Source organism: Suricata suricatta, chromosome 5, assembly GCF_006229205.1.
Source record: "Suricata suricatta isolate VVHF042 chromosome 5, meerkat_22Aug2017_6uvM2_HiC, whole genome shotgun sequence".
NCBI lineage: Eukaryota > Metazoa > Chordata > Mammalia > Carnivora > Herpestidae > Suricata > Suricata suricatta.
Window position 1 is genome coordinate 82255021 of NC_043704.1, and position 27339 is coordinate 82282359.

General features: G+C 52.9%; 3 protein-coding genes across 17 annotated transcripts in view; 1 reads left to right on the top strand and 2 right to left on the bottom strand.

The window, feature by feature from the left end:
• LOC115291945 (endothelin-converting enzyme 2) overlaps positions 1–7284 on the bottom strand; it is a 32033-nt gene extending 24749 nt beyond the window's left edge. Inside the window, exons 1-3 of one of the 2 annotated variants that reach the window (XM_029939753.1) lie at positions 6977–7284; positions 2048–2331; positions 740–1548 (exon numbers count right to left, since the gene is read on the bottom strand). In XM_029939753.1, the coding sequence (XP_029795613.1) occupies positions 1261–1548; positions 2048–2331; positions 6977–7172 (768 nt within the window). In that variant the 5' untranslated portion in view covers positions 7173–7284 and the 3' untranslated portion in view covers positions 740–1260. Of the gene's footprint in view, positions 1–739; positions 1549–2047; positions 2332–6976 lie in introns of those variants that run through there. The other variant, XM_029939754.1, reaches the window with a different exon arrangement.
• A 643-nt stretch (positions 7285–7927) lies between these two features.
• ALG3 (ALG3 alpha-1,3- mannosyltransferase) lies at positions 7928–13284 on the top strand. 3 transcript variants are annotated; one of them, XM_029939768.1, is made up of 9 exons: positions 7928–8129; positions 9809–9908; positions 9994–10141; positions 10249–10409; positions 10863–10983; positions 11634–11839; positions 12004–12080; positions 12749–12893; positions 13034–13284. In XM_029939768.1, the coding sequence occupies exons 1-9, from the start codon at positions 7934–7936 to the stop codon at positions 13194–13196; spliced, it is 1317 nt and encodes a 438-aa protein (XP_029795628.1). In that variant the 5' UTR covers positions 7928–7933; the 3' UTR covers positions 13197–13284. The 3 variants fall into 3 exon arrangements, with proteins under 3 accessions (XP_029795628.1, XP_029795630.1, XP_029795629.1); XM_029939770.1 differs by lacking the exon at positions 11634–11839 and having other exon boundaries at positions 12004–12102; positions 12751–12893; XM_029939769.1 differs by lacking the exon at positions 11634–11839 and having other exon boundaries at positions 12751–12893.
• Positions 13208–25418, bottom strand: VWA5B2 (von Willebrand factor A domain containing 5B2). 12 transcript variants are annotated; one of them, XM_029939759.1, is made up of 19 exons: positions 25271–25417; positions 24253–24462; positions 23998–24168; positions 21906–22137; positions 21581–21738; positions 20921–21052; positions 20570–20694; positions 20040–20195; positions 19510–19620; positions 19222–19430; positions 19021–19132; positions 18325–18510; positions 17191–17362; positions 16787–17103; positions 16117–16306; positions 15661–16017; positions 14744–14881; positions 14575–14655; positions 13208–14495 (listed from the first exon to the last, which is right to left on the bottom strand). In XM_029939759.1, the coding sequence occupies exons 2-19, from the start codon at positions 24389–24391 to the stop codon at positions 13354–13356; spliced, it is 4128 nt and encodes a 1375-aa protein (XP_029795619.1). In that variant the 5' UTR covers positions 24392–24462; positions 25271–25417; the 3' UTR covers positions 13208–13353. The 12 variants fall into 12 exon arrangements, with proteins under 12 accessions (XP_029795619.1, XP_029795617.1, XP_029795618.1 ...); XM_029939757.1 differs by having other exon boundaries at positions 24253–25019; XM_029939758.1 differs by having other exon boundaries at positions 24608–25417.
• Between the last annotated feature and the right edge of the window lie 1921 nt (positions 25419–27339).

Below are 27339 nucleotides of genomic sequence, written 5' to 3' on the forward strand. Positions count from 1 at the left end.
GGTCTGGACCACAGAGCCGGCTGCCGGCCCGGGTCGACTCGGGGGCGCGCGCGCGCGCGCGCGCAGCCAGGGATGTTTGGCTGCGTATTTGCATGAGCTTCCCACCTACCTGAGCCCAGCCCTCCAGGCTGCTCTTCTCTCCCACCCCTGTCTGGCGTGACCCCAGCCTTAGCCTCTTTCTAAGGGACTTCCTCAGCACATTTGTATTTTTATAACCGACTCTTTGTTTACTGGCTCCCCTCATGGTTCGTGCCCTTCCTCCCCAGTCTCAGCCACACTCTTCTGCGCCTGGCAGATAGGATGGGTGTTGAGTCTGAGATGGAACAAACTCCCAACATGGTAACCAACCACATGGCCAGTTTGCCCAGGCCTGACTGCAGGCCGCTCTCTGGCAGACCCCTCCTCTCAAGGTATCACCTTCCTAGGGCCCAGGTCTGATTTTACCTTGGACTCCTGCATCCTGCCCCTGGGAACCCAAGTGAGGACTGCTCTGCACCTGTGGCCCTGGAGATGTTTTCAACCCAGGGGTGTCCTTTGTAAATGTTCCTCCATCCTCACTGTACCAGGAGTGTGTGAATAAACACAGACCTCCCTGTGTGTGTGTGTGGCCACTGCTTTGGTCTGCTCAGGAGCCAGGCCAAAATGGCTCCAAGCCCTTTTGGGGAGGGGACAGATAACTTGGGAAGCTCAGGCGCATGTTGCTGGAAGGGGAGGGTTGGCAAGAAAACAGGCAGGCCAGTCAGGCTTGAGGACATCATTACAATGTAGCTTCCTTTGGTAAATATACAACCTTAACAGGATAGGTCACTAGAGCTGGGGCTGGAACTGGGATCAGAAGCAAAAAGCAATCTTGATTCAAAGTCTGCAGCCTCCTGTAGATAAATCCAGGTGAAATGGGGGTCAATAATAGGCCCCAGGGATGCAGGTCTCTGAGTCTGGCTGGCATGTGGAACAGTTGTGCTGAGCTTTGCCCCAGGGGATGAATCATTGGTAGTTCAGTAGGGTAGAGGAGGAAGTTGGGGAACCCAGGAGAGATCTCAGGAACCTGAGAAGGAAATCAGAAACCTTGGATTTGGGATCTAGTTTAACCTGGGCTGTATTGTTTCATGTGGGGTTGCTCCCATCAGCTCTATCTTAGGCTTGGGGCCTCTGGGACTGTGAGCACCTTGAATCCAACCCTAAGCCCTGAGTCAGGAATCCCAAGTACTTGAAGAGCCCAGGGGAGAAAGGCAGGGAGGACTAGAGGACATGCTTCTGGCCTCACAGGTGAATGGTACTAAGGAAGTCCTCATGATCAGAGTCCTGGAGGAAACAGGGTGAGGTGGGAGGTCTAGCGGGTGAGAGGATCTCGGTCCCAAGGGCAAGTTGGGCTACAGTGAGCTCTTTGCCCTTTTGCATGAGGTAAAGATGGAAGTGGAAGCCACTGCCATAGGTTGCATGCTTCAGGGACCAGCCATATCGGGCCTGGGCATAGTGTCTGATCCGAAAGTGGGGGGCAGCTGAGGTCAATGAGATGAACCTGCCTCCAGGGACCAGCACCCGGCTGACCTGCAAGGCAGACAGAGAAGCCACTGGTGAGGAGTCTATCTCCAAGTTCTCAAAGGTTAGTATTGCCCCAGATACTACCCTACATCCCATAGCTCAGCAGTCTTCATGGCAAAAGTGAGCCTCCTTCTCTGCCCCTACTCATTTTATGGGGGTAGGGCTATATTCTACCCAGGTAGGAGCATGGGAGTGGTGTCATGTGCAGAAGCACTGCTTTCCTGTCAACTGTTCACCCTCCTAGTCTGTGCTACCTATCTGGAACCTGGCTGTTACCTCATCCCTCTTGGCAACCTAGTAGCCAATCATCAGCATCTGTGAGCCTGACCACTCCAGCCCCCTAGAATCTTTACCCAGATTAACCCCCCTCCTTCAGGTAACCACAGTCCTAAAGGTGACCCACTACCTACTCCAAACTATACCTCCTTCTGAGTTCTTTCAGTCTCCTGAATCCCGAGTCCCTCCTCCCCACCTTTGGGTCTACCTTTTTGTGTTGCTCCCTCACCTCACTCAGCACCTGGTCCACAGTATGGATACCTTCAGAAGACACAGTCCAGGGGTCTCGTTCTCCAGCTAACAGGGCATCCAGCGTGCCCTTCTCGAGCACCACGTCAAAGGAGCCACTGGGGAAGTCCAAGGCCCGCACATCCATGGTCTCCCAGCGCAGCTTGGGCACATGGGCATAGCGAGCCTGCATAGCAGCCACCACCACTGATGAGTAGTCCACACTGGTCACATTTGGGAAGCCCCCAAGGAAGAGTTCATAGCTCAGGGCGCTATTCCCACAGCCTGGGATAGGAAAGAATGGGGTGGGTGGCAAAAGGGCTAGGTTAGATTTGGTTCTCACTCCTCCAATTATCCATCCACTCTTGGCCCATTTTCTGTCAGCCTAAACCCTCCCATACTGAGGGAGAAGCAGCAGGGTATAAGAAAGAACACAAACTTTGGAGTCACACAGACCTGGGTACATATCCTGCTGACTCTAACATTCCTATACTAGGGCAAGTTGTTTACATACCAGGAATTTGGATTTCCTACGAGAAAAATGAAGATAGCAATATCTAGCCTACATGCAGGATGTGATACACTAAATTTAAAAACTAAAACAACTGTAGAGTAGCTGAAGGAGCTCTGACCTTCTGAGTTCAAAGATCTAGATTCTGCTATTTCTAGTCATACAGCCATGGTAAGTCATTCAACTCTGAGCCTCTATACCTCATATGCAGAATAGGGATAATATTGGCATCATTAGGACCATAACATTATTTGGATAATATTAGTATTATCCTAATCCCTAACCTCTCAGAGAACCTTTGAGGATATCAGCTCTGGGAAGACTTCACCTTAGGGGTTAGTACCCTACTTTGGTTTCCCAGGCAGAATTGACAAGTGTGGGGGAACTCTGTAGGGACACACAGTGGAGTGGATTTCTTGTAACTCCTTAATGTATTGAGCACTACATATTGGGTTCTGCAAGTGAATAGGGAGCTCATGCTCTAGTGGGAGGAAAAGATGTGTATTTAGACAATTGCCATATAATGTGATAAGAGTTTCAATAGAGACAGGCTGTGAAAACACACAGGATGGCTTTTGTCCCCACCTCCAGTGAGTCAGCCAAGGCTTCAGGGAAGCTGACAACCAAGCAGTCTTGAAGAATCCTAACACCTGTGGAAAGTACCTGGAAAGCAGTCCCAGAGGGCAGAGTATGATGAAAGATGGGGTGGAAGTTAGAGGACAGGATGTGGATCCACACCATAGCAGGTGTGACTTCCTTCTAAGGTATGCTGGCCTCTCCCAGGCCCTCTTGTGGTCAGTCTCAGCCTGGAAATGGAGCTGGATGACAGTTCCGGTGGATCCACAGCTCTTGGGATTAGATTGCCTTTAATCCTCATTTGCTTCATAAGAAGATCACAGGATCAGCTGTTGGGATAGCCCTAATCAGTAAGGTTTGGCACCTGGGAAGGGCACCCAGAGGCCACTGGCTGGTCCTTAGCTGCCCCTTCCTATGTCCCTCCTCAGGTCCTGAAGCTGAGGGAGAGTACTATCTTGCCTAGGAAAACCCAGTGTGTGTTTTTCCACACTGGAACTACAAGCCCAGAGAGATACACTGCATGGGATGAGAGGTGAGGGCGGATGAACAAGAGACCCTCAGTCAGTTCAGGCAGAATTCCCACTGGGTTCTCTGACCCACAACTCTTCACCACCCCCACACCTGACCTCCTATGCTCATAGAGCTCTGCCCAACTGTGGACGAACCCAAATTTCCTTTCTTTGTCCCCCTTGGTACAGGAATGGCATCTCCCAAGAGACCTTTACTAAGGATAAATAGAGAACAAAGCCTGACCACAAAGCCAATCATGCTTACAAAGCAGTGATTTCTGATCTTGCTGCCTCAATGATTGGAGGCTAGCAACTAAGAAGGGGCTTGGGAAGGCCACTGCTTTCCTGGATGAGGCTTTAGGGAAGCATAGCCCTGGAGAACTGAGCCACATCCAAGAATCTATCACATGGGAGCCCAGAGCTATGTGGATCCTATCCCAGGACCAAGAGACAGAGGTATAAGCCAAAATACCAATTCACTAACTTATAATAGGAAAAATAACTATCATAGGGATTGAATAGGCTCTCAGTCCTGGTTAGTCCCTTTTCTCTATATAGAAAACATAAACTAAAGCTGAATTATGATCAGAAGATTCCTATAAAGCACAGAGTCAAGCAAGGAGAGTCAGAGTTGTGTGATACTGGCAAAGCTGGGAGAGCCATATACCCGCACCCACCACACAGATATTCTAGCCATGGGTATGAGATACACAATTTTCACAATTTCTGGCTACTATTTTCAATAATAATAATGATAGCTAACAGTCATTAAACATAGGTTTCTATACTAAGCCCTTTGTAAGAATGAACTCAGTTCATCTTCAAGGTAGCTCCAAATAGAAGATAACTGTGATTACCATTACATGTTCTCGATGGGGAAAATGAGGCTGCCCAAAGCAGATAAGGAATTTGATCTTAAGGTCACACTATCAGTGGTTGAGCCAGAATTTGGATACAGGACTGTCTCACACCAGAACCAGAGCTATTAAACCACTATGCTAAACTGTCTCCCAGATTTCAAGAGGTCTACTCACCTTCAGTAATGACATTCCATCTTTACCTGTATTAGTATGACCTTTAGGCTATAATTCATGATGTGGCTGTTTTATCAGTTTGAACAGAGTTCTAGATGCCTTTCTATGCCCATTTATGTTGTGCAGGAAGAGAAATAGAAGCTCTGAAGTCTAATGGCTTTCTTACTTCACCACTTACTTGGTGCATGACAGTAGTGGGCACTGTTAGTGCTCTGACTAGATCCCCTTGGAGTGTTCCTAGGTTTTGGCATGTGTTTACTTCTGATATCTTGAGTTTCTGACATTTTAGGCTGAAACTACTCTCAGGGAAACTTTGCCTATGATCACAATCCTCCTTGGCCTTTCCCCCTTCCCTGTTCCCTCTCTTATCAATTTCTTCTGCAAGCACATTCCTAATAAATGACTGGGACATGAATCCTGTTATGAGTCTTAGGATTTGCTTCTGGGGAACCCAACTTGAGACAATGACCTAGAACAAAGCTCACTAAATCTAGCTTGCCACCTGTTTTTATAAAGTTTTACTGCTACACAGCTATTATGTATCATTCACTTATGTATTTTCTGTGGCAGTACTGAGTAGCTGTGACAGAAGCTATAAAGTCCACAAAGCCTATGGTATTTACTACTTGGCCAGTTTCAGAAAAAGTTCACCAACCCCTAACCAGAGTAAGTTTTCTAATAATTATCACTCACTTCTATGGGTTGTCATGAGGACTAAATAAGTGAGAAAGGGCCCAGCACACCTATCAGGTGCTCAACGTATGTTTGCCAAGGTAGAATGTCCCATAGGGCACTACCAAATTGCGGGTCCTATTCTTAGATTTTGAGAATCTTGCCTACAAAGTTTTCCTCTATGATTCTGAGACTTTTCTCCCCTCTACCCAAAAAAGGACACCTCCCAGTCAAGCAGATTTTAAGGCAGTGTTATTCTGCAAATCACCAGCATGAGAATCAGCTGTGGGCCTGCTACAGAATCCCTAGACCCACCTTCAGCCATCCCTGGAATTAGAATCTCAGGGTTGGGTTCAGCTTTCCCCCATCAGGTCATTTTGATGGACACTAAAGCTCAAAAAACATAGATCTAGGGTAAATTTATAAATAAATACAATTGTTTAAAAGCACACAATTCAAGAGTTTTTACCTCTGGGGAGAAGGGGTTTGGGGGACCACAAAGAAAACCTTGAACATACATGGGGCCTTTTATTTTGCCAGGTGTTATTCTAGATACTTTCATACCCAATTATCTTTAAAACCCAATAAGTACTCATTTTTTTAAAGACTGTGAAAATGAAGGTGCAGAAATTTAGATGTTTTGTCCATGATTCCACAGCTAAGATTAAATAAGCAAAGATTCCAACATAGTTAACTACCTCCAGGGTCCACGTTCTTAAGCACTAAATTATACTTTCTTTTTAGTCCTAGGAATGTTCTATTTCTCAAATTGAGTAGGGCATACAAACACAGTAGGTTATTTATGTCTTACACGTATACTGTATTATAGATGTCTCATATATATGAAATATTTCACATAAATATACACATGCTTTGACAAATACCAAAATAAAAACTATAATTGGAAGGAAACCTGTTACTCAAACTTCATGGAACCCCCAAGGCTGACAGTGGGAGAGAACCCCGAGGGCGCAGCTGGACCTCTCAGAACCCCACCTTGAATCCCTGCATTTGAACGTTCCTGGTTGGAGAATCGCAACAACCTTGGTTGCAATCTCCCCTCCGACCTCAGAAGGCGCTGTCCTGGTCCTCACTGAACATGGGGCTTTCGGTTAGGGCTCGAGAGTGAAAAGAGGTCTCTCTAGGTGGACAGTGGCTTCCGGTGCCCATTGGCCCTAACAGATAAACGCTAGGCATCGTGCTCGAGGTGCCTGAACGTGCCTTATCCGACTTGAGCTCGTAGTTCCATTTCTAGAAATGAATCTGAAGCTCGGAACGGGTTCACAACTTGTCCTAAGCCATACAGCTAACTAGCGTTGGGACTTGAACTAGGTTCTCTGAGTTCTCCAGTGCTCGAGACTCCCTCGCGAGAGTCTGGGATAGGGTCCTAGGACACCTACCAAACTCAGAGAGACTTTCTTCCTCCACGGGGCCCTTGAACTAAGAATCTCTAGGCTCCTGTTGCCCTGGCTAAAGACGGCCGAGATTCTGAAGGTCCTGGATCTTGGCTCCCGATTCGGTGTCCTCTGAGAGGGACAAACAGACTCGAGGAAAGCAGACAGGGCCAGGCGGGGGCGGGACGGGTCCAGCTAGCTCCCCCTCGGCTGCGCAGCACCAGGACTACCCACCTAGCACGAGGATACGGTCTTCGGGCCGAAGCTCCGGCTCTAGGAGTGCACGGAAGGAGGAGAAGTCCCCGAACCACTCATAAGGGGCGGAGTCAGCCGCATTCTGGTAGCGCTGATCCCAGTAGTGGACTTCGCGGTACCAGCAGTTCTGCTCTGGTATCTCGGGCTGGGGTGCTGAGGCCCTTGGAGAGGCCATGCTTGCAGCTGCAGAACCCTCAGGACACACAGCTGGCACCTTTGGACGGGGTTTGGCGCCCCTATCCAGCCAATCGGGATAGCAGCATACAGGAGGCGTGGCCTTTGTGTCTCCGCCTACCACCTGCAGTTGCTCAACATAAACACGTGGAACTTCCGTCCTCTAGTAAGCGCTCTTTGAAGAATACTCCGGGTGGGAAAAATCGCAACGTTCAGAACTCGAATCCTCCAACTGCACTACGCTCTCACTTCTGAGAGTCAAACTCAATAGTTTTAGACTCCCTCGGCTCATCACGGCTTCCTCTCATATTTTCAGTTTGGCCGGATCCTTCCGTTAAGAAGTCTGAAAGCTAATAAAAGATTCCTATCTATCCAGTTTTGAGCACCCAGAAGGCTCACAGAGGAGGCGGCAGGGGCGCGGACACAGGTCTTGTTCTCCAGGAGAAACTGGCATGAAACACGAAGTGTGATGCCAAATAGGGGAGGACACGAACAGGAATGTTGCTTTTCTGGGCAAACGTTCGACCTATTTAGCACCTGTGTGCCCAGAATCAAGTGTGTACAGAGGAGTGAGATTGTTCCTGCACAAATGGGATGTGCAGTCCATTAGGAAAGATGTGGAAGAAGTAAATTATAGTAAACAGGACACTGGAAACTGGTCAGCTATCAGTAGTTTGGACCGCCGGCGTGGGGAGCGGAACCTAAGTGCAGAAGGGTTGGGCTTCCGGGGTGGCGGACCAACACGAGCGACGCACGACCGAGATGGCGGCGGGTCTACGGAAACGCGGCCGGGCAGGTCCCGCAGCTCGAACGGCGGGATTCTGTGGACAATGGCTGTGGCGCGCCTGGCAAGAGCGGCGCCTGCTGCTGCTGGAGCCGCGCTACACGCTGCTGGTGGCCGCCTGCCTCTGCCTGGCGGAGGTGGGCATCACCTTCTGGGTCATTCACAGGGTGGCATGTGAGTGCGCCGAGGAGGAGGGGAGGGTAGGGAGGGGGACCCGAACCCCCTACCCAAACTGGGACCCAGATCGGAGCTGAAATCCAGACCTCAAATCCAAGCCGTCTTCAATTGCAGACCATAATTTTTATCCAGGTCCCAAGCCTCCACAGAAAACCAAACCCTATCTTAATCCCTTCTCCATGATGGAAGGGGCGACCCTAGAGATTGACCCGCTGCTGCCCCGACTGGTTAAGAAAATGAACCAGCCTGGAAATCAATCAAAAACTTGAGTCCAAATTAATGTACTGCTGCTCCTTTTTGTCTCTGTGGTTTTGAACATGTCCCTTCCCCTGCGGGGTCTCAATTTTCTCATTTGTTCACTTTTGAAGTCTCAAAAGTCTTTTGTCAATAATGGCATTCTATGACCACTTGAATCCTTTTGGTCTTATTGGGGCCTCCTTTCCAGGCTGAATCTGGATACTGGGCTGAATGAAAGCTTTCTTGCTAAAGATAATTAATTCAGTACATATTTACTGAATGTTTATTACATGCTTAACACTACTAGGTGCTGGGGTACAGTGGTGAAAAAGATAGATACATTCCCTATTTGGAAGTGTGAGCCTGGACAAAAATAAGTTAGAAGAAAATTACAGTGCATCATACTCATGATAGTAGTAAGGGTGTCATAAAGACACAAGAAGGCACTTACATCAGATTTGAGTTAAGGAAGGCTTCCTAGAGTCCCCCTTGAAAGGTTAAGAGCTAGCCAGTTGAGGAAATACAGAAAAGGGGAGGAGAAAGAGCACTCTAGGTAGACAGAGTCCTGTAACTAAAACATTCAGTCAAAAGAAAGTCTGCTTCCTTTGAGGAACTGAATGTTTTTAGAGGTGGAATAGATAGAAATCAAACTGGGGTAATAGTGAGAGAAGAGATTGCAGAAGTTGAGACCAGATCTTGAAGTAGTCTGTAAGCTGTGTTGGATCATTAGCATGGTGGTTTAGAATTTAGGACCTCATGGAGTTCTAATCGCAACTCTACCCTTCCTGGCTCATTGATCTTTAGTCACTTAACCTCATTAATTCATAAGTTCCTCTTCTAAAAATGGGAATAATAGAGTTTGGTCTTTAAGAGTCTTGAGGAATCATTGAAGGGTTTTAAGCAGAGAGATCTGACATGATTTCTGTTATAGAAAGCACTCTTTGGTTGCAGAGTGGGAAATATGTTGTGGGGTGAAAGTGGAAACTGGGAAACTAATTAGAATGTTGCATCATTGAGGCTAGAGATTGCGTTTGGTCCAAATTTGAATATGTAATGGCAGAAAAGGATGAGATAGTAGAGTCCTATAGGATGAAGAATAGGCAGGATTTGGTGACTGGGTGTTGGAAATGAGAAAGAAGGAAGAGTCAAAGATGTCATCCCAGATTTGAGACCTGGACAGCTGGGAGGTTGATGGTGCCATTCATGGAACCTAGGAAGGGGAGCAGATTTGGAGTGGATGGTTGAATTCAATTACAGACAAGTTTGAGATGCTTGGGTTCACCCAGAGAATGTCAGATAGGCAGTTAGATAAGGAGTTGTGATAAAAGTCCTGGGAATGAGCTGGAACTCTGTTTTGATGGGTGGTTGTGTGGGGTGGGGGTGAAGGGCAGACAACTTCTGAATCTGGAGGTAACCACACCTTTCCTGTCCTTTTCCAGATACAGAGATTGACTGGAAGGCCTACATGGCCCAGGTGGAGGGCGTTATCAATGGCACCTATGACTATACCCAACTGCAGGGTGACACTGGACCTCTTGTGTGAGTGGGGATAGCAGGTTCAGTGAGGACATGAGGGGCTGACGGGATACCAGGCTGAATAGCCTGAACCAGACTCCTCTTCCAGGTACCCAGCTGGCTTTGTGTATATCTTTATGGGGCTGTATTATGCCACTGGCAGGGGCACTGACATCCGCATGGCCCAGCATATCTTTGCTGTACTCTACCTGGCCACCTTGCTGCTTGTCTTCTTGATCTACCACCAAACCTGCAAGGTGAGTCCATGCTACCAGGAGCAGGCAGCCCCAACTGGCAGTGCTGGGGAGTAGGGATGGCCAGGGTTGGTGAGCTGACCTTGCTCCCCATTGTGCCCACTTCTCAGGTACCCCCCTTCGTCTTTTTCTTCATGTGCTGTGCTTCTTACCGTGTCCACTCCATCTTCGTGCTGCGGCTCTTCAATGACCCAGTGGCCATGGCGCTGCTCTTCCTCAGTATCAACCTCCTGCTGGCCCAGCGCTGGGGCTGGGGCTGCTGCTGTTTCAGGTCACCATCCCTCTCCCCGCTCCCCACTCTGTATTTCCATCATTTCCTCCACCAATTTTCTGCAGCAGAGGGAGTAAGGGAGTAACCAGACAATATATGGGTCAGTCAGGGCCCTACTAGACGAGTCTAGGATCCATAGAAAGTCTCTGCCCCCACCCCTCAGAGGCATTTACCCTGTTCCTATCCTCTGTTCCCTCTAAACAGCATCTGTTGTTAGAGTTGGCCCTCCCACATTCTAAATATTCTAAATTATGTATATGCTGGCTCAGTCTGGTTATAGAGACTTGATATCTGCCCCTTACCCTTAGTCTTCTCCCAGGGTGGTTTATCCTCCTTCCAGCAGTTGTGGACCCCATCTGGAGGTAGCTGGCAGGGGAGGGGAGGAGTTGCTACATGTATGTGGGTGCGGTACGTGACCCTGGAGCTAATGTTTCTCTCCCCTTCCTACCCTAGTCTGGCAGTGTCTGTGAAGATGAACGTGCTACTCTTCGCCCCTGGGTTGCTATTTCTTCTCCTCATGCAATTTGGCTTCCGTGGAGCCCTCCCCAAGCTGGGCATCTGTGCTGTCCTTCAGGTACCCCTCTACCTCTTCCCCTTTCTAATAAAGGGGAGTCTCCGGCCTTCTTCCATTGTTGAGACTTACTCAAAGCTAACAGATAGGGTTTTGGGGTTGATTTGAGGCTGGGCAACCATTACCTTTGGTTTTACTTTTTTTTTTTTAAATAAATGTTTTATTTATTTTTGAGACAGAGACAGAGCATGAGAGGGGAAGGGACAGAGAGACAGGGAGACACAGAATCTGAAGACAGGCTCCAGACTCTGAGCTGTCAGCACAGAGCCCGACGCGGGGCTCTAACCCACAAACCATGAGATCATGACCTGAGCCAAAGCTGGAGACTTACCAACTGAGCCACCCAGGCGCCCCAGGGTTTTACTTTTATTAGCTATAAAATAAGGGTATTGAACTATATGGTTTCTGAGGGTCTCTCTCATTCTGCTCATTTATGACTTGGTGAATCTAAACTTAATGCACTGTTATTACCTGCCTTCTCAGCTTCTTTGGCCCAAGGCTCTGGCCTTAAAGAGGAGACTGGCTTTCCTGCTATTCCTGGTGGGAATTTGAGAACCTCTGAGACCTACATCCTCTATCCACTCCCCTCAGTGATTAGCATGAAGGCTGGACTTGAGCCTGGGCAGCTCTGTTGACATCATACATATCCTCAGGTTGTGCTGGGCCTGCCCTTCCTTCTGGAGAACCCCATTGGCTACCTATCCCGCTCCTTTGACCTTGGCCGCCAGTTTCTCTTCCGCTGGACAGTGAACTGGCGCTTCCTCCCTGAGGCCCTCTTCTTGCATCGTGCCTTCCACCTGGCACTGTTGGCTGCCCACCTCACCCTGCTCTTGCTCTTTGCCCTGTGCAAGTGGCACAGGTGAGAAAGGGAAGCAGTGTCATGGGCCAACTTGGGGCAAGGAGTGTAGGGCCTGCTTGGGAAATGTGTGGAGTTCATGGTGGCGGGGATGGGGTGGAGGGGTGTGAACCTAGAGCTTGACCTAAGATGGGGGTTTGATAAATGTTTGAATGGCTTCTCCCCAGGACGGGGGAAAGTGTCCTGTCGCTGCTAAAGGATCCCTCCAAAAGGAAGGTTCCACCACAGCCCCTCACACCCAATCATATCCTTTAAATCATGGGAAGGTAAGTCTTGCCCTCTCCAGGTATAGTTGGGGTCCTGGTCTGTTAGCCCTGGTGCCTGGTGACCTGAGGGAGGGAAAGGAGGTGCCAGTAATAGCTACAGGCCCTGTTCATGGAGTAGAACTCTTCCCTCCTCCGCTGGGTACCATTATGCTAATGAGTACTTTACATATATAAGTGTATTTTAATCTTAAATATTATTTAATTTACCATTATGAGTATTCATCTTGCTGGTGTTATCCTAAGAGATTTACGTACAATTCTAACATGTAAAGATCACAAGAGACCAAGAGACTCTGAAATAGGGAGGGGTTTGTTTGTTTGTTTGTTTATTCTCATTTTACAGATGACAAAATCAGGGCATTGAGGAGTTTAAGTAATTTACTTAGGTCACACAGCTTGTAAGTGATGGATTTAAACTCTCTAGGCTGAATGGCCCTACTATTACTGTTTCCACGTTAGATTCAGAAACAGGTGTGGAGAAGTTAAAAAATGTGTCCCAAAGTATGCATCTCGGAATGGCAGACCCAGGGGGCTATCTGACCCCAAAACCTTTGCCTTCCCCCTTTGCTTTGGAACCTCCCTTCCCCTCCCCCCATCCCAATTCCTGCCCCTTCTGCTCCTGCCCTTGGCCTTGACCACTGCATACAGATCATCTCTACCCTCTTCACCTCCAACTTTATTGGCATCTGCTTCAGCCGCTCACTCCACTACCAGTTCTACGTCTGGTATTTCCACACACTGCCCTACCTCCTGTGGGCCACGCCTGCACGCTGGCTTACACATCTGCTCAGGTACTGGCTGGGATACCCTGGGCGAGTGGGAAGGGCTAGGGAGCTCCTCATCCCAAGGCTGACTCTGGAGGGTTGGGAGCGAGCTAAAGGGCTGCAGGTCTAGAAACGGGACAAAACCTGAGCTAATTTCTCATCTCCAGGTTGCTGGTGCTGGGCCTCATCGAGCTCTCCTGGAATACATACCCATCCACATCCTGCAGCTCTGCTGCCCTGCACATATGCCACGCTGTCATCCTGCTGCAGCTCTGGCTGGGCCCCCAGCCTTTCCCCAGGAGCATCCAGCACAGCAAGAAAGCCCACTGAGATCTACTTCCCTTCCCCTCCAGTCCGTTCTTAGGACCTTGGATGGGGATAGACTCTGTGCTCTTCCCAATAAACCTTACCAAGTCCACTTCTGTGCAGCCTACATGGAGGTGCCTACACCAAGCTGTGAGGGGCATGCACACTGCAGATAAAGAACTCATTTGGGCAGTCTTAAGAGGCACTTTATTGCATAGGATTTGGGGACTGTGGCTCTCTCCCCTTCCACTACACTGCAGAGCTCGGAGGGGAAGAGGCATGGAATGGGAGGAGTGGGAGAGAGCACAGGCAGGCACTTTCTGTGAGGGCAGGGAGTTCTGGGAAGGGGATGAGAAGCAGTAGGGGTCAGGCGTACACCAGCCTGCCCCTCCCAGTACCGCGAAGACGGCCCTGGTGGCAGTGACTTGAGTGTGTTGGGCAGCGCCAGCCAGAGCAGTGGGCAGCCCTCACACATTTGCAGGGCTGTAGCACAGCAGGTGTAGCTGCAGGTTCTGATCCCAGTGGCGGAGTAGCAGGAAGAGACCCCGGGCTGCGGCTTTGAGGGCAGCCAGGTCAAGGCCATCAGGTAGGTGCTGGGCCCGCAGCCAACAGTCAGCTTTAGCTGCTGCCAGTTCCCACTCGCCAAAGGCGGCGGCACAGCAATGCTCCAGCCATGCCAGTGCCACAGCAGTGGCCCACGTCCGACCCCGCAGGTCTGTACCTCCCAGCCCTTCTGTGCCTTCTGAGGCCTCAGTGTCTGAGCCCCGTCCACTGTCTGCCTGGCCTGGACCCTCAGAGCCTGAGCTGGGAGATGGGCTGCAGGAGGCCGTGGCACTGTCGCCCTGGCCAACACCAGGTCCCAGAAGTGCCCAGGGAGAGGAGGCTGAGGTGGGGCTGAGGCTGGCGCGGTGCACGGCAAAGGGTGAAGCGCGGCACAGGCGCTCCTGTGGGATGTGTACCGCTGCACAGAAGGGTGCGTCCAGGCGGAAGGAGCCTGGTGCCTCCTGCAGCCGCACCTGAGGAGAGAGGAGGTGGGGGGAGAAGTGAGCTGAGACGGTGCCCTGGCCTTAGCACCACCCTCCACCTCCCGAGTCCTCACCAACGGCAAGTAGTCATGGTTGCTGCCTTCACTGTTGCTGTCACCAGCCTGGCCCTGGCCAGGGCTGCAGAGTCTGTGGCTGTCAGAGCCTCTGGCCCTCCCACCGCCCAGGTTGAGCCTTGAGGGAGGCTGGGAGGGCAGGCGATGAGGACTTCTGGTGGCTGACTTGGAGTCACCATTTTGGTCTGGGTTCCAGCCACCTACCACAGAGCCTCCCTGAAGCCCTGCAATGGAGCCAGTCAGTGCCAGTGGCAGTTCCTAAGCCTCATAGCTCCATACCTTTGCCCCAACTTTGAGTGTTACCTTTAGCGTGGACAGCTGTAGGCAGAGGAGTTGCATCTAGTTGGCCCAGAGAGGCAGAAGTGCTCTGGGGCTCAGCTAGCTCTGTAAGGGCACAGGAGACGGGTAAACTGGGATGGTGGCCAGCGAGGTAAGGGCCAGCACTTGAGAGGTCACCCAGGAGGGACTCTACCTGAGCTCCGCACCTGCAGGGCTGAGGGTAGGACCTCCCTGGTGGTAGCATCCACAGCTACAGGGCAGGTGAAGCAGGAAGGGGCAGAGCTGACCTTGCTCGTCTGAAGGGCTCGGAGCCAGGACCTCCGGGCATGGCCTGTGAAAGCAAGAAGCAGGATGCTGGACAGCAGCAGTTGCACTTCCCCCAGTCCCCCCGCCCCCCAGGGCTTTAGAGAAAAAAAATCTCAATGTTCCTCATTGCTTCTCCCTCTGTCCTTTTGAACAGAGCAGAGTTCCTTCTTGGGGCCAGCTCACACTCCCCAGCTTTAACAAGTGGTTAGGCTGAACCCTCAGCTCCTAGCAGGACTGGACACTCTGGCCACCTAAAAACTGAACGTTCTGTACAGGACCCAGAGGAAGCACTGACTTTGGTGCCCTTCCTGTCCACTCACTTTAGCACTGTCTAGTAGAGCTTCCTGCAATCAAGACAGTGTTCCCGATCTGCATGATCCAGTGTGGCAGCCACCAGTCACATGTAAGTGTTAAGCACCTGAAGTGTGGCTAGTGCAACTGAAAAACTGAAATTTTAACTACTTGATTTTACTAGTCTTCCTAAATGGCAGATTTGTTTTTATGTTATAGGCACTGTGAATCATTAACAAGACCACATTTCCCTCTGTGCTGGCTGCTAGGAAGCTTGCCATTTTTGGGTCCCATACTCACAAGGGCACAGAACATCATCGAGTACATCTTTAACCTGATTCTCCACTTTATTATTCCATTACCTGCTTTTTTTTTTTGTCTTGAGGTGAGTGAGCCATCTCAAATCATGAACAAGATGAGGTATAGAGTGACCAGACATGTAGACCTACACCTCTGCCACTCTCTGCCCCACACAGGCTCCTTGGGCCCTGACGGGGCCCTCCAGCAACTCACCTTGATCAGCCATGGCCTCAGCCCCTCCACGGAGAGCCAGCTGCTCATTGTCCCGGACCACGGAGGCTGCTGTCAGCCGATGGAGTGCCTGGTCCCAAGCACTTTCTCTTTGAGGGGGTGACGGGGGCAGTGAGCCGTCATCACTAGGTCCCCATAATGTCTCTAGCCCAACACCCACCTCCCAGCACATAGGCTGCTCCCCACACAGGGCCCGGATCACCACATGGCAGCGTGGAGCCTGGGGAGGCAGTGCCACTGCTGGAGGGGCTGACTCCCCATTGGGGGGCAGAGCTGTGAATAAGAAGGGGGGTTCCATCAACATGTCCCAGTCCATGGGGGCCGGGGAGAGCAGATTTCCTGGAGAGAGGAAAAAAGGCAGGGGTGGTGTGGCACCCTTGGTCCCAGGTCCCCAAGGCCTCCTTGGTGTCAGAACCCAGGTCCCCATCCAACCCTTACCTGAGTCATCCTGGGCCTGTCCCAGCTGCTGCCCGGACTCAGGGCCTGGCCCATCTGGCGCTGTGCCCAGAGAGGGGTGCCGGGGACGGCCAGGGACTGAGTTCCCCTGGCCTAGGGGGGATGAGAGGCTCCAGCCAGCCAGAGCTGCTCTGCGTTGACGACCCAGCACCTCAGCACTCAAGGCCCCAGACTGCACATGAGAAGTGTGGTCGACTGGTCAAGGAACACAGAGCTCCTGGCCATCACACATACATGGCAACATACCCTCTTGTCTGAAACCAAGGATGGCTGCTCACCACCCTTAGGGGCAAGGCAAAACTCATGGCCTCCAGCCCCCTTCCCAGTGCCATCCCACTCCATGTTCGATTTGTCACTTGAGGCTGTTGTCTGTCTGTGTTTTGTTCCTGTCTTCTTCATCTTTGTCTGACTAACTTCTACTTATTCTTCCGGACTGACTCTTGCTTTCCTGACTCCCTCAAACAGTGTTAGCCATATTGATTCTGACTCTCCATATAATACAGTGTTCACCACTGTATGTCACATGGTATCATTGTAGATTTACCCATGTATCCCTTCAGCTGGACTTAATAGTAACCTCTGTATAATTTATGGCATGTAGCAGATGGTCAATAAACATTTGCTGGATACATAGAATGGAGGTCTCACTCACCTTGACTGGAGCCAGTGGGGGTAGAGGCAGGGGACAGGAGAAGGAGCCTGCAGGTTCTCCCCAGGCCAGGTTGCGGCAGCCCTGCTGAGAAGGGGGACGCAGGGGAGCAGTGCCCTCAGGGGAGCCAGGGCCCTGGGAGCCAGGGGACTCGCTGCTGCCTATGGAGCCTGGACCTGGCTCTGGGCTGGCAGAGCAGTGAGTGAGCACATACTGCTCCCGGATGTACGATGACTGGAAGATGCGGCGCCATATGGCTGTGTCAGAGGAGGGATTGGGTCCAGGGTCTGTGACTGGGTCTGTCAGAGCATCAGTACCTGCTGGGAGGCAAGAGAATGGATCCCAGCCCTGGCCTCCTATGGCCCACTCCTCCTCCAACACAGCCACACACTACGCCAAGTACTCACTCTGCTCTGAGTCCCCAGCAGCGCATGGGCTGCACAGCTCCGCTGACACAGTGCCCGTTCCCAATGGCTCTGAGGTGCCAGTGGGCTCAGTGCCAGGACTGGTGGCAGATGGTGCCTCCTCTGGGGATGGGAACACGGAGCCTCCCAAGCTCTGCCAGCCAGGTTCTTGGCCCTAGAGAGGGATAATCATTGGAGAAAAAACTGATTGTAGTTATATGCTCTTTCCAAACAGGATTTAAGATGTCTCACCACAAGAGGCAATAAAGTTAATAAACCAGAAATGAAAGCCTAGTACTAGGGAAGGGGGAAGCATGCATGCTAACCATAAGGTTAATAGAGTTACTGTGGCTGAGCCCTGAGCTTGGCCCTGAGCTTCCTGGCAGGCAGGCAAAAGGGCAAACACTCCATTATATAGCATCCTAAGTTCTTTTAGAGAAAAAAGCTTTTCATAATAAAAATAACTATATTTTGGGGTGCCTGGCTGGCTCAGTCAGTGGAGCATGTGACTCTTGATCTCAGGGTTGTGAGTTCAAGCCCCACAGTGGGCGTGGAGCCTACTTTGAAAAACAGCAGCAACAATCATTTCTTGAACTCCTGGTCTGTGTCAAGTATCCTACCAAGAGTGTGCACGTTGTGACCTCCAATTACAATAACCATATGGCAAAAATCAGTATGAGGAAATGGGCTCAAAGAGGTTAAATGACTTGCCCCAAATCAAATGGCTAGTACATGCTAGAGATGGAATCTGAGATTTCATCTAGACTACGCTCCATCTGTTTCTGAATGTTGCAGGAAATAATCCAGATGGTGCTTTCTGTAGGGCACTGTATGAAGAAACTAGAAAGTTTCAACAAAACCTTCACAGCAAATGCTAGAGCTGCTTTCTGTGGTTGTGTGCTTTACTGACCTTTGGTAAAAGCCAAGGGCAACACTTCATGGGACAATTCAGTGGAAGACCCCATGAAGGGGGCAGACTGCAGCCACTTTGGGGTGCCCAGTGTGATCTCTGGGGAAGCCTAGACTACAGTAGAAGAGCTTGGCAGGGAGAGGCACAAAGAGTGGAAGAAGAGTTTTGAAGAGGTGCAGGGACTTCAAACATCCCAGTCCTGCCACCACACCCCAGCCCAGGCCTACCCCTGGGGTGCGGGACCGGAAGCCATCCACCCTGAAGAGTGAGCAGTAACCGAGCAGCTGGTCCCCAGGGTAGAGTGCTGGGATCTCCCGGGGGGTCAGCAGTGCCTCCACCGCATCAGGCACAAACCAGTCCACAGAGATGTCGCTCAAAGCAGGCTCCAGTGCCTTCCGCAGAGCCTGCACCAGCTGTAAGGAGTGGCCAGAGGGAGGGTATGGGAGAGAGAGCCCACAGAGCAGGAAGGCCACCCTCCCACTGATGCCATCTGCTCAGCCCTTAGACTGAGGGGAGCAGGGTCAGACTGGGGTCAAGGGAAGGAGTGGGGGTAGGAGCAAGCAAGGGGACTGAATGCTCAGTGCTCAGGTCTGTCTCCTGACCTGAGCCATGCTCTGTGGATGAGGCAAGATTTGTCAAGGATATGGCTCAGTACCAGGACAAAACAGAATGAGATTTGGGGGGTAGTCAGAGGCCATGTCCCCCACACTTTTGGCCTCCTGCAGCACCCTGTAACATCACCGTCACCAGCAGCTCCTCCCCCTGAGTGGCATCTCAAAGGAGGGGAGGGTCTGGAATGGGGGAGAAGTCCTGGTCAAGGGTGCCAGAAGACCCCATTACTTGACTGGGTTCTGTTTCAGGTTCAGTGTAACTCAGGGAAAGGACTTCTAGGAGCAGGGAACAGGGCTCAGGCTCAGGCTCACCATGGGCTGCAGCCTCTCCCCAGGCCTTGGGAAGTAGGCCTGGCCCCTGCTGAGGGCAGACAGACCCTGGAGCAGCTGGTGGCAGGCAGGCCCCAACCCAAAGGAGAAGCACCTGATGAGGGAAGGGAAGTAGCTGTGACCTTCAGGAGCCTCTTGGGAGTGAGTGTGAATCTTAGGCACCTGGTTCAGCCCACCCCATACCTGGCTGTCCCCTTGTGCCACCTCATGAGCTCCAGGGTTTGATGGGTAGCAGTGGCCATGGGCGAGGCAGCAGTCAGGAGGAACAGCTGCCGAGGGTGGGCCCTGTGCTGGGGCTGCCCCATGGCCCAGTTCAGTGCAGCCAGCACATCTGGAGGACCACACGCAGCCTGCAGGGTCTCAAGGTTCTCACATATCAGCCTCACGGTGTCCTGGAAAGAAAAGGCATGCATTGGGCCACACCAGGCTGATACATCCTAACTGGGCCCCCAAGCCCTGGACGGTACTCACATCACTGCAGGGCCGGCTCTCTGGGAAGAGGGGCTGCACCGATGTGCCAAACATGGCCAGGTTGATGAGCGTCTGTGGTGGTAGTGACTTCACAGCCAAAACAATGGCATCCTGGGGAGGGCCAGGGAGGACAGCATGAAGCAGGCCCCATGGGCAGTTAGGGATGCCAGATTGCCTGCCTTTTCCGGGCTGTGCGAAAATGAGGGACTAGAGGTGAGGGTCTGGGAGAGGCCCTGCATGTGTGGGACCAACTATGAGGGAGACCCTGGAATGTGAGGGAGACTGTGAGAGACCCTGGCGGGGTGTGTGAATCCTTGGTTTGGGGATTAGGTAACTTCATGTGCGAGAGAGGCTCTTGGAACCGGGAGAGACACATGTACATGCGAGTATGAGAGAGAGGCGTGCGCGTGTGTGAATGTGTGTGTGTGTGTGTGTGTCTGTCTGTCTGTCTGGGAGAGGCTGCCCCCAGCCCACTTCAGACCCACTACCCCACCCAGCACCCAGGACTGCCCACACCGTGCTCCACAGGCCTTGTGCGCTACACTGCTGCCATCCAGCAGAAAGAGAAGCTCCCGTGTAGCCGCTCCCAGGTTTCTAGGCGTAGAGCTCAGGTCTGGGCAGAAGCTCAGCACCAGCACGGGGTTTAGCAGGATGTCCTTGTGGAAGCGTCGTTGCAGGAACCACACCTGAGCATGGGAGCCCCACGTCATCCTGTGCCTTAGTGCAACTCCAGCCTAGGCCCGCAGCAGGACCAAGCCCTTGGGACTTTTTCTATCTAATATGCCCAGAGGGGGCACCTTTTTATAGTCATTCGAGTAAAGGCAAGGGCAGAGGCAGGTAGCTGTCCTCTGCCTATCTGTGCTAGCTCCTACCCTTTGAGACATACCCCAGGAAGACTTGCGTGGGCCCTCCTATGACAATACTCAGCCCTCTTAGCAGCCACTAAGAGGTCCTGCTGAAAGTGCTCCCCCCACCCCCACCCACTGCCCAGCTGTTCCTCATGCGCAAATGCAGCCAGTAGTGAGGTCAGTGGCCAGACTAGGACCCCAGGCAGCCATACCTGCCGGTCCCCATCACTGTCTCTTCGCTGTAGCCTCTGGAAGTCCCGGCGGGCCCTCACCTGGGCCTCATATTCTGCTGAGCTCAGGCTGCCGGCCTCTAGCATCAGGTGTGGCTGGTGGGGCTCTAAGGAAAAGGGGACATGATTGTCAGGAAAGTCCCTGTCTCTGGACCTCAGTTGCTTGGTCCCACTGTCCCAGGAGGACCTTGCAAGTTCAGCATGTCCTGCACCATGGGGCCCTCCCTCACAGATGATTCGATCCACCTGGCCTGGGACCCAGAAATCTATACTTGAAAAATGCTACCCAAGTGGCAGGTCAGAGCTGGCCCACTGTGTCCCCCAGTCTCTCACCACTGGGGTGCAGGAGAATCTCCAACGACCGGTCACAGCGGTGGCCCTCTGCTAATGTGACACAGATGGTGGCTGCAGAGCTGGCATGAGGTGGGGCATCTGCCCGAAGAGCATGAGAGGGGCTCTCCAGGCCTGAGGGAGAGAGAGGCGGGGAGAGGAGATGATCACCCCACCCCAAGGCAGTACTAAAGCACAAATATCACCTCCCCAGACAGCAGTGGTGTGGGCAAGGATCATGACTGATTCAGCTCAGCTCTTAGAGCCTGATCTATAGGGCTGGACAGACAAGGGGAGGGATTTTGCCTGCTTTCGTGGGCTGGGAGGTAGATTCCCAGCTCTGTTCCTGGCTGATCAATTATACTGCGGCCAGCTGCTCATTTAGCATCCTCCCCCACCTCTTACACAAGGAAACTCCACGTCATCACTTGGACTGGTCTCAATTTAATCATTTTTCTTCCCACTGGTGAGTGGAGTAGGGAATAAATAAATGACACTGACAAACATAGGAGTATGCGTGTTGTGTAGCAGTGTCCAGGGGATGCTCCCACCCAAACTGGAGGTTCCTGAGACTTAGGTTCTTGTTTTCTTTTTGTCCTGTGTTCCTCCCAATCGTGAGCCCTGAATTATTTCCCAGTCAGCTATGCTAGGAGGGGCACCCACCTGCCAGCAGGCATGGCCCAGTGACCAGCATCTCGAAGGAGAAGGTGTACGGGGCAGGGCAGCGGGCAGGGCCTGAGAACACATCCTGAGGGGCCGCTGGCTCCTCCCAGGCCAACCCTTCCTCCTGAGGGCTGCCCACCCCGAAGCAGCTGGTAGGGCTGGAAGGGAGCACGAGGAGGGTCACGGGTCCACCACCAAGGCCCCTAGCCTCTCTGGCTGAATGCCCCAACCCTTCCCCACCCTGCCCATCCCCCAGGGCACCCTACCAAAGCCCCCTCACCCGCACTAGACCCAGAGAAGCTGAGGGAGGGACGGAGAGAATCACCATAGGCCCAACCTGTCGTCACAGAGCCCCGGAGGCCTGGGGGGGCCCAGTGGGCCTGGTGAAGCCAGTGGGGTGAGCACAGAGGGCAGAGCCACACACAGCACCCCATCAGGCCTTGAGGGCAACTCCCGGCTGCTGCGCAGGGTCACTGTCATGGTGCCGGCCGCGTTGATGAGGCCTGTGGGCAGCACCAGTGTGGACCGGGCCTGGGCCAGATCCAACACAAGATGACCTATGATGAGTGAGAAAAGGGGTCAGAGGGGGTTGGAAGCAGAAGAGACGGGGAAAATAGGAAATGGGAGCGGTCACTGAGTCAGGGGAGCCTGGGCAAGGGGGACTTTACAAAGTTAGAGGGACATGGGGCTAATGTGTTGCTGATGCAGAATGGAGGCATGAGCTGAATGGTCAAAGCAGAGGCAGGATGATAGTAGAAGGATCTGGCTGTCATCAGGAAAAGAAGTGACATCACTGACAATGAAGGGTGGAAGAGAAGGGGACATGTCCATACCACCCCCAAGATCCTAGGGTATCCGTACCCTCTATCCTTCTTCCCCTGCCTTTCCCTGCCCAATCAACCCTCGGGTATCATCATGTCAGACCCTCCCTTATGGACTGACATCTCCCATAGCCTGAGACCCAGCCTGCTCACAAATCCCTTGCTCATGAACAGTCAAGGATTCTCCACTGCCCACTAGGAGTGGCTTCGGAATTTTCTACACAAGAGGAGTTTAGTAGCAGTAATGTGCTTGGAGCTGGCTAGAGGACTTAAAGCTGTACTGACATGCAGAGCACACCATTTACTTAGATCCTAGGTTCATTTGGGGACTGGTGGAATCATGGGGGTCACTGCTACTAAAGGAAAAATGGCCATGTGTGTACAGTGGCAGTCAAGCCCTTACATGGTCTGGCTCCAGTCTACCTTTATAGCCCTACTTTGCCTTGTTTCCTCACAATAATCATTTACACATTCTTTAGAGAAATACTTGCAGAATAAATGAAGGGAAGAAAAAGATGGAAGGAAAGAAGAAAGGGAGATAAGAAGGAAGGAAAAAGGGGGCTTCTATCCCAACCAGCTGAGGCTTGGGGTTAGTCTGATACAGTGGAGAGAACACAGGATCAGGTTTTGAGTGTCAGCAATGTGACTTCTAATTCTGCCCTTTGGTAACTCTCTTGGTTTAAGGAGCCTCAGTTTTCTCATCCATGAAATGGGGGTCATTAATATGTATCAAAGACTGTGGTGAGGATGATGCATAGCATCAGACATATTAGAGGCTGTTGCTATTATTTTCACACCTCTAAAAGGGGGATAGAGAACAATACTTGTATTACATACCTCTCTGGATTCAAATGAGGTGATACCAGTGACTGGACTTTGTGAACTGTTAATTGCTATAAACACGAGGTATTTTATTTACCATCACTGCGTACAACTTCCAAATCTTTGCTTATACCATTGCCCCTAACTGGAATGCCTTTTCCCTCCTCTCCTCTTCACCAGTCTTACTCTTCCTTTTGGTCAAATGCTGGCTCCACTTCCTTCTGGAACATTCCTGGGGCCTCAGCCCAGAGCTCACTCTGGCCTCTAACTATCTGCTGGACTTAACACCAACTCTCAACACCACTGGATTCTGTCTTTCTTACCGGATGGCAAATCCCATGTGTAGGAATCAAATGAATGTACAAATAAACAAATCAAAGGATGAAGTGCAAACCACCAAACCTAGCACAGGGATGGGCCTCCACTCCCTCACCCAGCAATCATTGAGCCTCTTTATACCACATTATGTGCAGAGATGCTGGAGTTTGGAGATGTGCAAAGAAAGGCTAATGCTCCAGCGCGGGTGACAGACGGATGGACTGCCTGCTGCGTCTGTCTCCCAGGCCGCAAACCTCGGGTCAGGCCTGGGTCACATTGCCCCTGCACCTGGCGCAAGTCAGGTGCCTAATCCCCGACTGTTGAATAAAGGCATGAATCAATGAATGAAAAAATCAGCGGCTGGAGGGGGAGCAGGGAGGGGCGGGACGCAGAGCGGGTGCTGGAACCGGAGTGGGGCTGGGTTTAGGGGGCGAGGCGACCGCGCGGTGCACTTACCCTGCGCGCAGCGGCGGGGCGTGGAGGCCCCCAACGCGGGGCCCAGCGCGCGGCAGCAAGCGGCCTGCAAACGTCGCCGGCTCTGCAGCTGAAACGAGACGCGCCGTCCCGCCGCCTCCGCCTCGAAGCCCGAGACCACTTCGGCCTCAGCCAACGGGTACACAAACACGCCTAGGGCGGGGGCAGGAGGCATAGATGGCGTCGGAACTCGCCCTGCCCCGGGCCCCGCCACCCCGAGCCCCGCCTGGGCCTCACCGTCCACCGGCTGCGGCTGCGGGTTGTGGTAGGTGAGCCGGGCCCGCAGGCTGAGGCAGGGGCCGTTGGCGCAGGCCCGGACCCAGGAGTCGGTGAGGGGCAGCGGCGTCCAGCTGGAGGGGCAGTACAGGCCGGGCATGGCGCCCCTGGGCGAGGGGACTAGATGAAAGGGTCCGCAGGGTGGGGTCACGGGCGCCAGACCCCTCCCTCCTGAAAGCCGCCGGGAAAATCGAACTCAGGCACTGGGACGCCGAGCCTCAAGGAGCGCCAGGCTGAGCCGGGGGCTCCGGCCCGGCGGACAGGTGGCGAGGGGAGGGAAGAGGGAGATCGCGTGATGGGCATCCTCGCGGGTTACCTGGGAAGCCGGGGCGGAGCGCGACTCCGGGCTGCGCGGGGAGCCGGGGAGCGGAGGGTTAATGATTAACCGGCGCTCCAAGCGCCCAGCACTCGCCTCGCCGGCTCCTCGGGGGACGCGGGGTAGGAATGGGGGGAGGGGGCCGCAGCTGTTCCATTACCAGCTCCCGGGCCTCGCCGCCGCCCCGGTACCTGCCGGCACCCCGGGGCTCCCCGCGGCTGCCAGCTGTCAGAAGTGGCGCGGGTGACGAGATAAAAGATGCTCTGGGTGAGGAGCAAGGGTTTAAAGGGCCAGCATCCTCCTGGGTGTCCCCAGCCCAGCGAGGGACAGCAGGGGCGGGAAGGGAAAGGGAGCAGAAGGACCGTAGTCTTTCCCTCTCCAGCGCCTCACCTGACCGGAGCGCTGAATGGGGCTGCACACCGGAGTGGAGGGGGTTGGGTGGGAAGAATGAGACAGGGAAGCGGTAGAAGGGTATCTTTAGGATGCAAGACCCGGAGAGGTGTCCGGGCAGGGGGGTTTCTCGGGATCCGTGCAGGGCACCCACCTCTCCCCACCCTGGCACAACCGATCTGAGAGTGGGCGGCCCCACAGCAGAGCTGTCAGGGGATGCGGCAGGCTGGGTCTAGGGGTCGTCTCCCTCCCCACGGGCAGCCCCAGCCTCACCGTCGCGTCCTCCGTGGAGTTCTGGGAGCCACAACTGGATCACTGGATAGGTCAGCCTCCGCGCTTCGGGCCGCACTCAGTCCTGGCACCTGCGCGGCACCCGCCCGGGACTCCCGCTGCGGCCGATCTGAGTCCGCGCAGGGGCGGTGGCTCTGCGGATGCTGGTCCCGCCCCCGCTCGGGAAGGCCGCCCCTTCAGCCCGCCGCGGCCCCGCCTGCTGCTGCGGCGGGGCGGCTGCTCCCCCCTCAGCCCTCTCGTCGGGCGCGGTGCCGCCTTGGCGCCAACCCTGCCGGCTCCAGCTAGACCCAGCTCTGCAGTGCGGGCCCGCGTCCCCGCCGCACAGGCCCCCGTAGATGAGGGACTCAGGCCTCCAAAGCCTCACCCTTTCTGTCCTTCAGGAAGTGAAACGTTCTGCAAGTGAAGCAGAGGGCTCAGTCTGCAGGCCCCCAGCACTGCAGCGACCCCAGCTATGCCAGTATCACCCCACTTCCCGCCCTGGCTAAGCCTTCGTCAGTGCAGTGACCCTGTCTCATCACTGCAGCGAACCCAGTGCTTCATCACCGCAGGACTCCTCTTCCCCCTCAAAAAGCCAGCGCTTTTCCTTTGCAAAGTGCTCTTTCATCGGCGTGGAAACCTGAGCCCATCCCTGCAGCTCTCTTCTGCTTGCCTGATCACTTCAAATGACCAAGTAGGGGTCCCCCAACACTGCAGCGAGTTCCGCCCACCCCCAAGTAGCCAGCATTCCCGTCGCTGCAGTGCCATCTTCCCACCTTTCCTGTGGCTGCGGAGAGTAGGCAGCATCAGCCCCTCAGGGTTATAACTTCCTGCTACCTTCAGTGGCCCACTGCCTTGGAAATGAGGCCTTTCAGCCTGTTAGCGGCTTCTCTTGGCTTGAGACTGCACCATCATGGCAGTGACTCCCTTCACCCCACCCCATCACTGCAGCACCTGCAGGAGAAAATACCCCTTCTCATAAACAGGTCCCTTGTTTTTGGCAGAACTTTCATAAAGCTTGACAGTGTTATGGTGCAAAAGATTAGGGAAGTCTGTAAAACCTTTTCCCCGATTCCTGAGGGACAGTCTGGGAGCTCTGGGGAAGTAACCATGTTTGGGAGTCACCCTCACCCATGCAAGCTTTCTTGCAGAGGTCACACTCAGATTTTGCAAAAAGAGCTTTGAAGAGAACTGAGGGTACTGAGGGGGTGGGTAGCAGCCAGTGGAAGTGGGCTTTCAAGCCAGGCTCAGGGTTCTTGCCCCTCCCCATTTACTCCATCATTCTGATTCCTGTCACTATCATCATACTGACCCCAGGGGGATCCCTTGCCTCCTTGAGCACTTGAGCCCTCAACCCCAATCCTTTCTCTTGCTCAAACCACTTAGTGTGGTAGAGATAGCGTGGTCTTTTCCTAGGGAACTCAAGGGTGAAAATTCACAAGGACAATACAAGAAGCATAGACAAAATTTCAATGAAAGATCCAGCTTAGAGAGAGCTCTAACTGGGTACTAAACCGGTTCTTTCCACACCATCTGAACTATAGTTCCATTGATCCCTCCCCCCTTTCCCTGCTGAACCTGCCCCCAGCCTCATTCTGAGTTAGGGTCCCTCTTACAGGCCAAGGAAAGAAACAGTGGATGGTGAGTGGGCTGATTTGCCCTCTGGGGGACCCAGGTCTCCAGCTAAGACCAGCCTGGCCCTGAGGTCTCCATGGAAATCCAGGCAATCCAACCTCCCCATTAGTGTTTTTGTGCAAATGGACCAAGAGCTACATATGATCTGCAAGCCAAACATGAAGTTGCAGTGAGTAGTCATTAGGGAAACTTAAATATACAGAAATGGAAAAAGAGGTCCTTGTTTTGGGTTCTGAGGAGGTCTTAGATGTAAGACAGTCTTTGAGGAAGTGGCTCCTGTCAAAGATTAGACAACACATTGGTAGAAGCCAAGCTTCTGGCTGGGAAGCTGGACCAGCCCTGAGATCCTACTGGAAAGCTGTCATAGTTGAGACAAGCTCATCAAGAGGGCAAGAGGGGTAAAGCATCCGGCAGGGTAGGACAGGACATTGCAGGCTGCT

Coding starts and splice junctions, on each gene's coding strand:
- VWA5B2 (XM_029939759.1), bottom strand. CDS start 24,391: ATGCCCGGCCTGTACTGCCCCTCCAGCTGGACGCCGCTGCCCCTCACC. Junction 20,196..20,569: donor ACAGTGATGGGGACCGGCAG/GTATGGCTGCCT, acceptor TCCCATGCTCAG/GTGTGGTTCCTGCAACGACG. Junction 19,621..20,039: donor GCAGCAGTGTAGCGCACAAG/GCCTGTGGAGCA, acceptor GGCCCTCCCCAG/GATGCCATTGTTTTGGCTGT.
- ALG3 (XM_029939768.1), top strand. CDS start 7,934: ATGGCGGCGGGTCTACGGAAACGCGGCCGGGCAGGTCCCGCAGCTCGA. Junction 10,142..10,248: donor TCTACCACCAAACCTGCAAG/GTGAGTCCATGC, acceptor CCCACTTCTCAG/GTACCCCCCTTCGTCTTTTT. Junction 12,081..12,748: donor ACAGCCCCTCACACCCAATC/ATATCCTTTAAA, acceptor ACCACTGCATAC/AGATCATCTCTACCCTCTTC.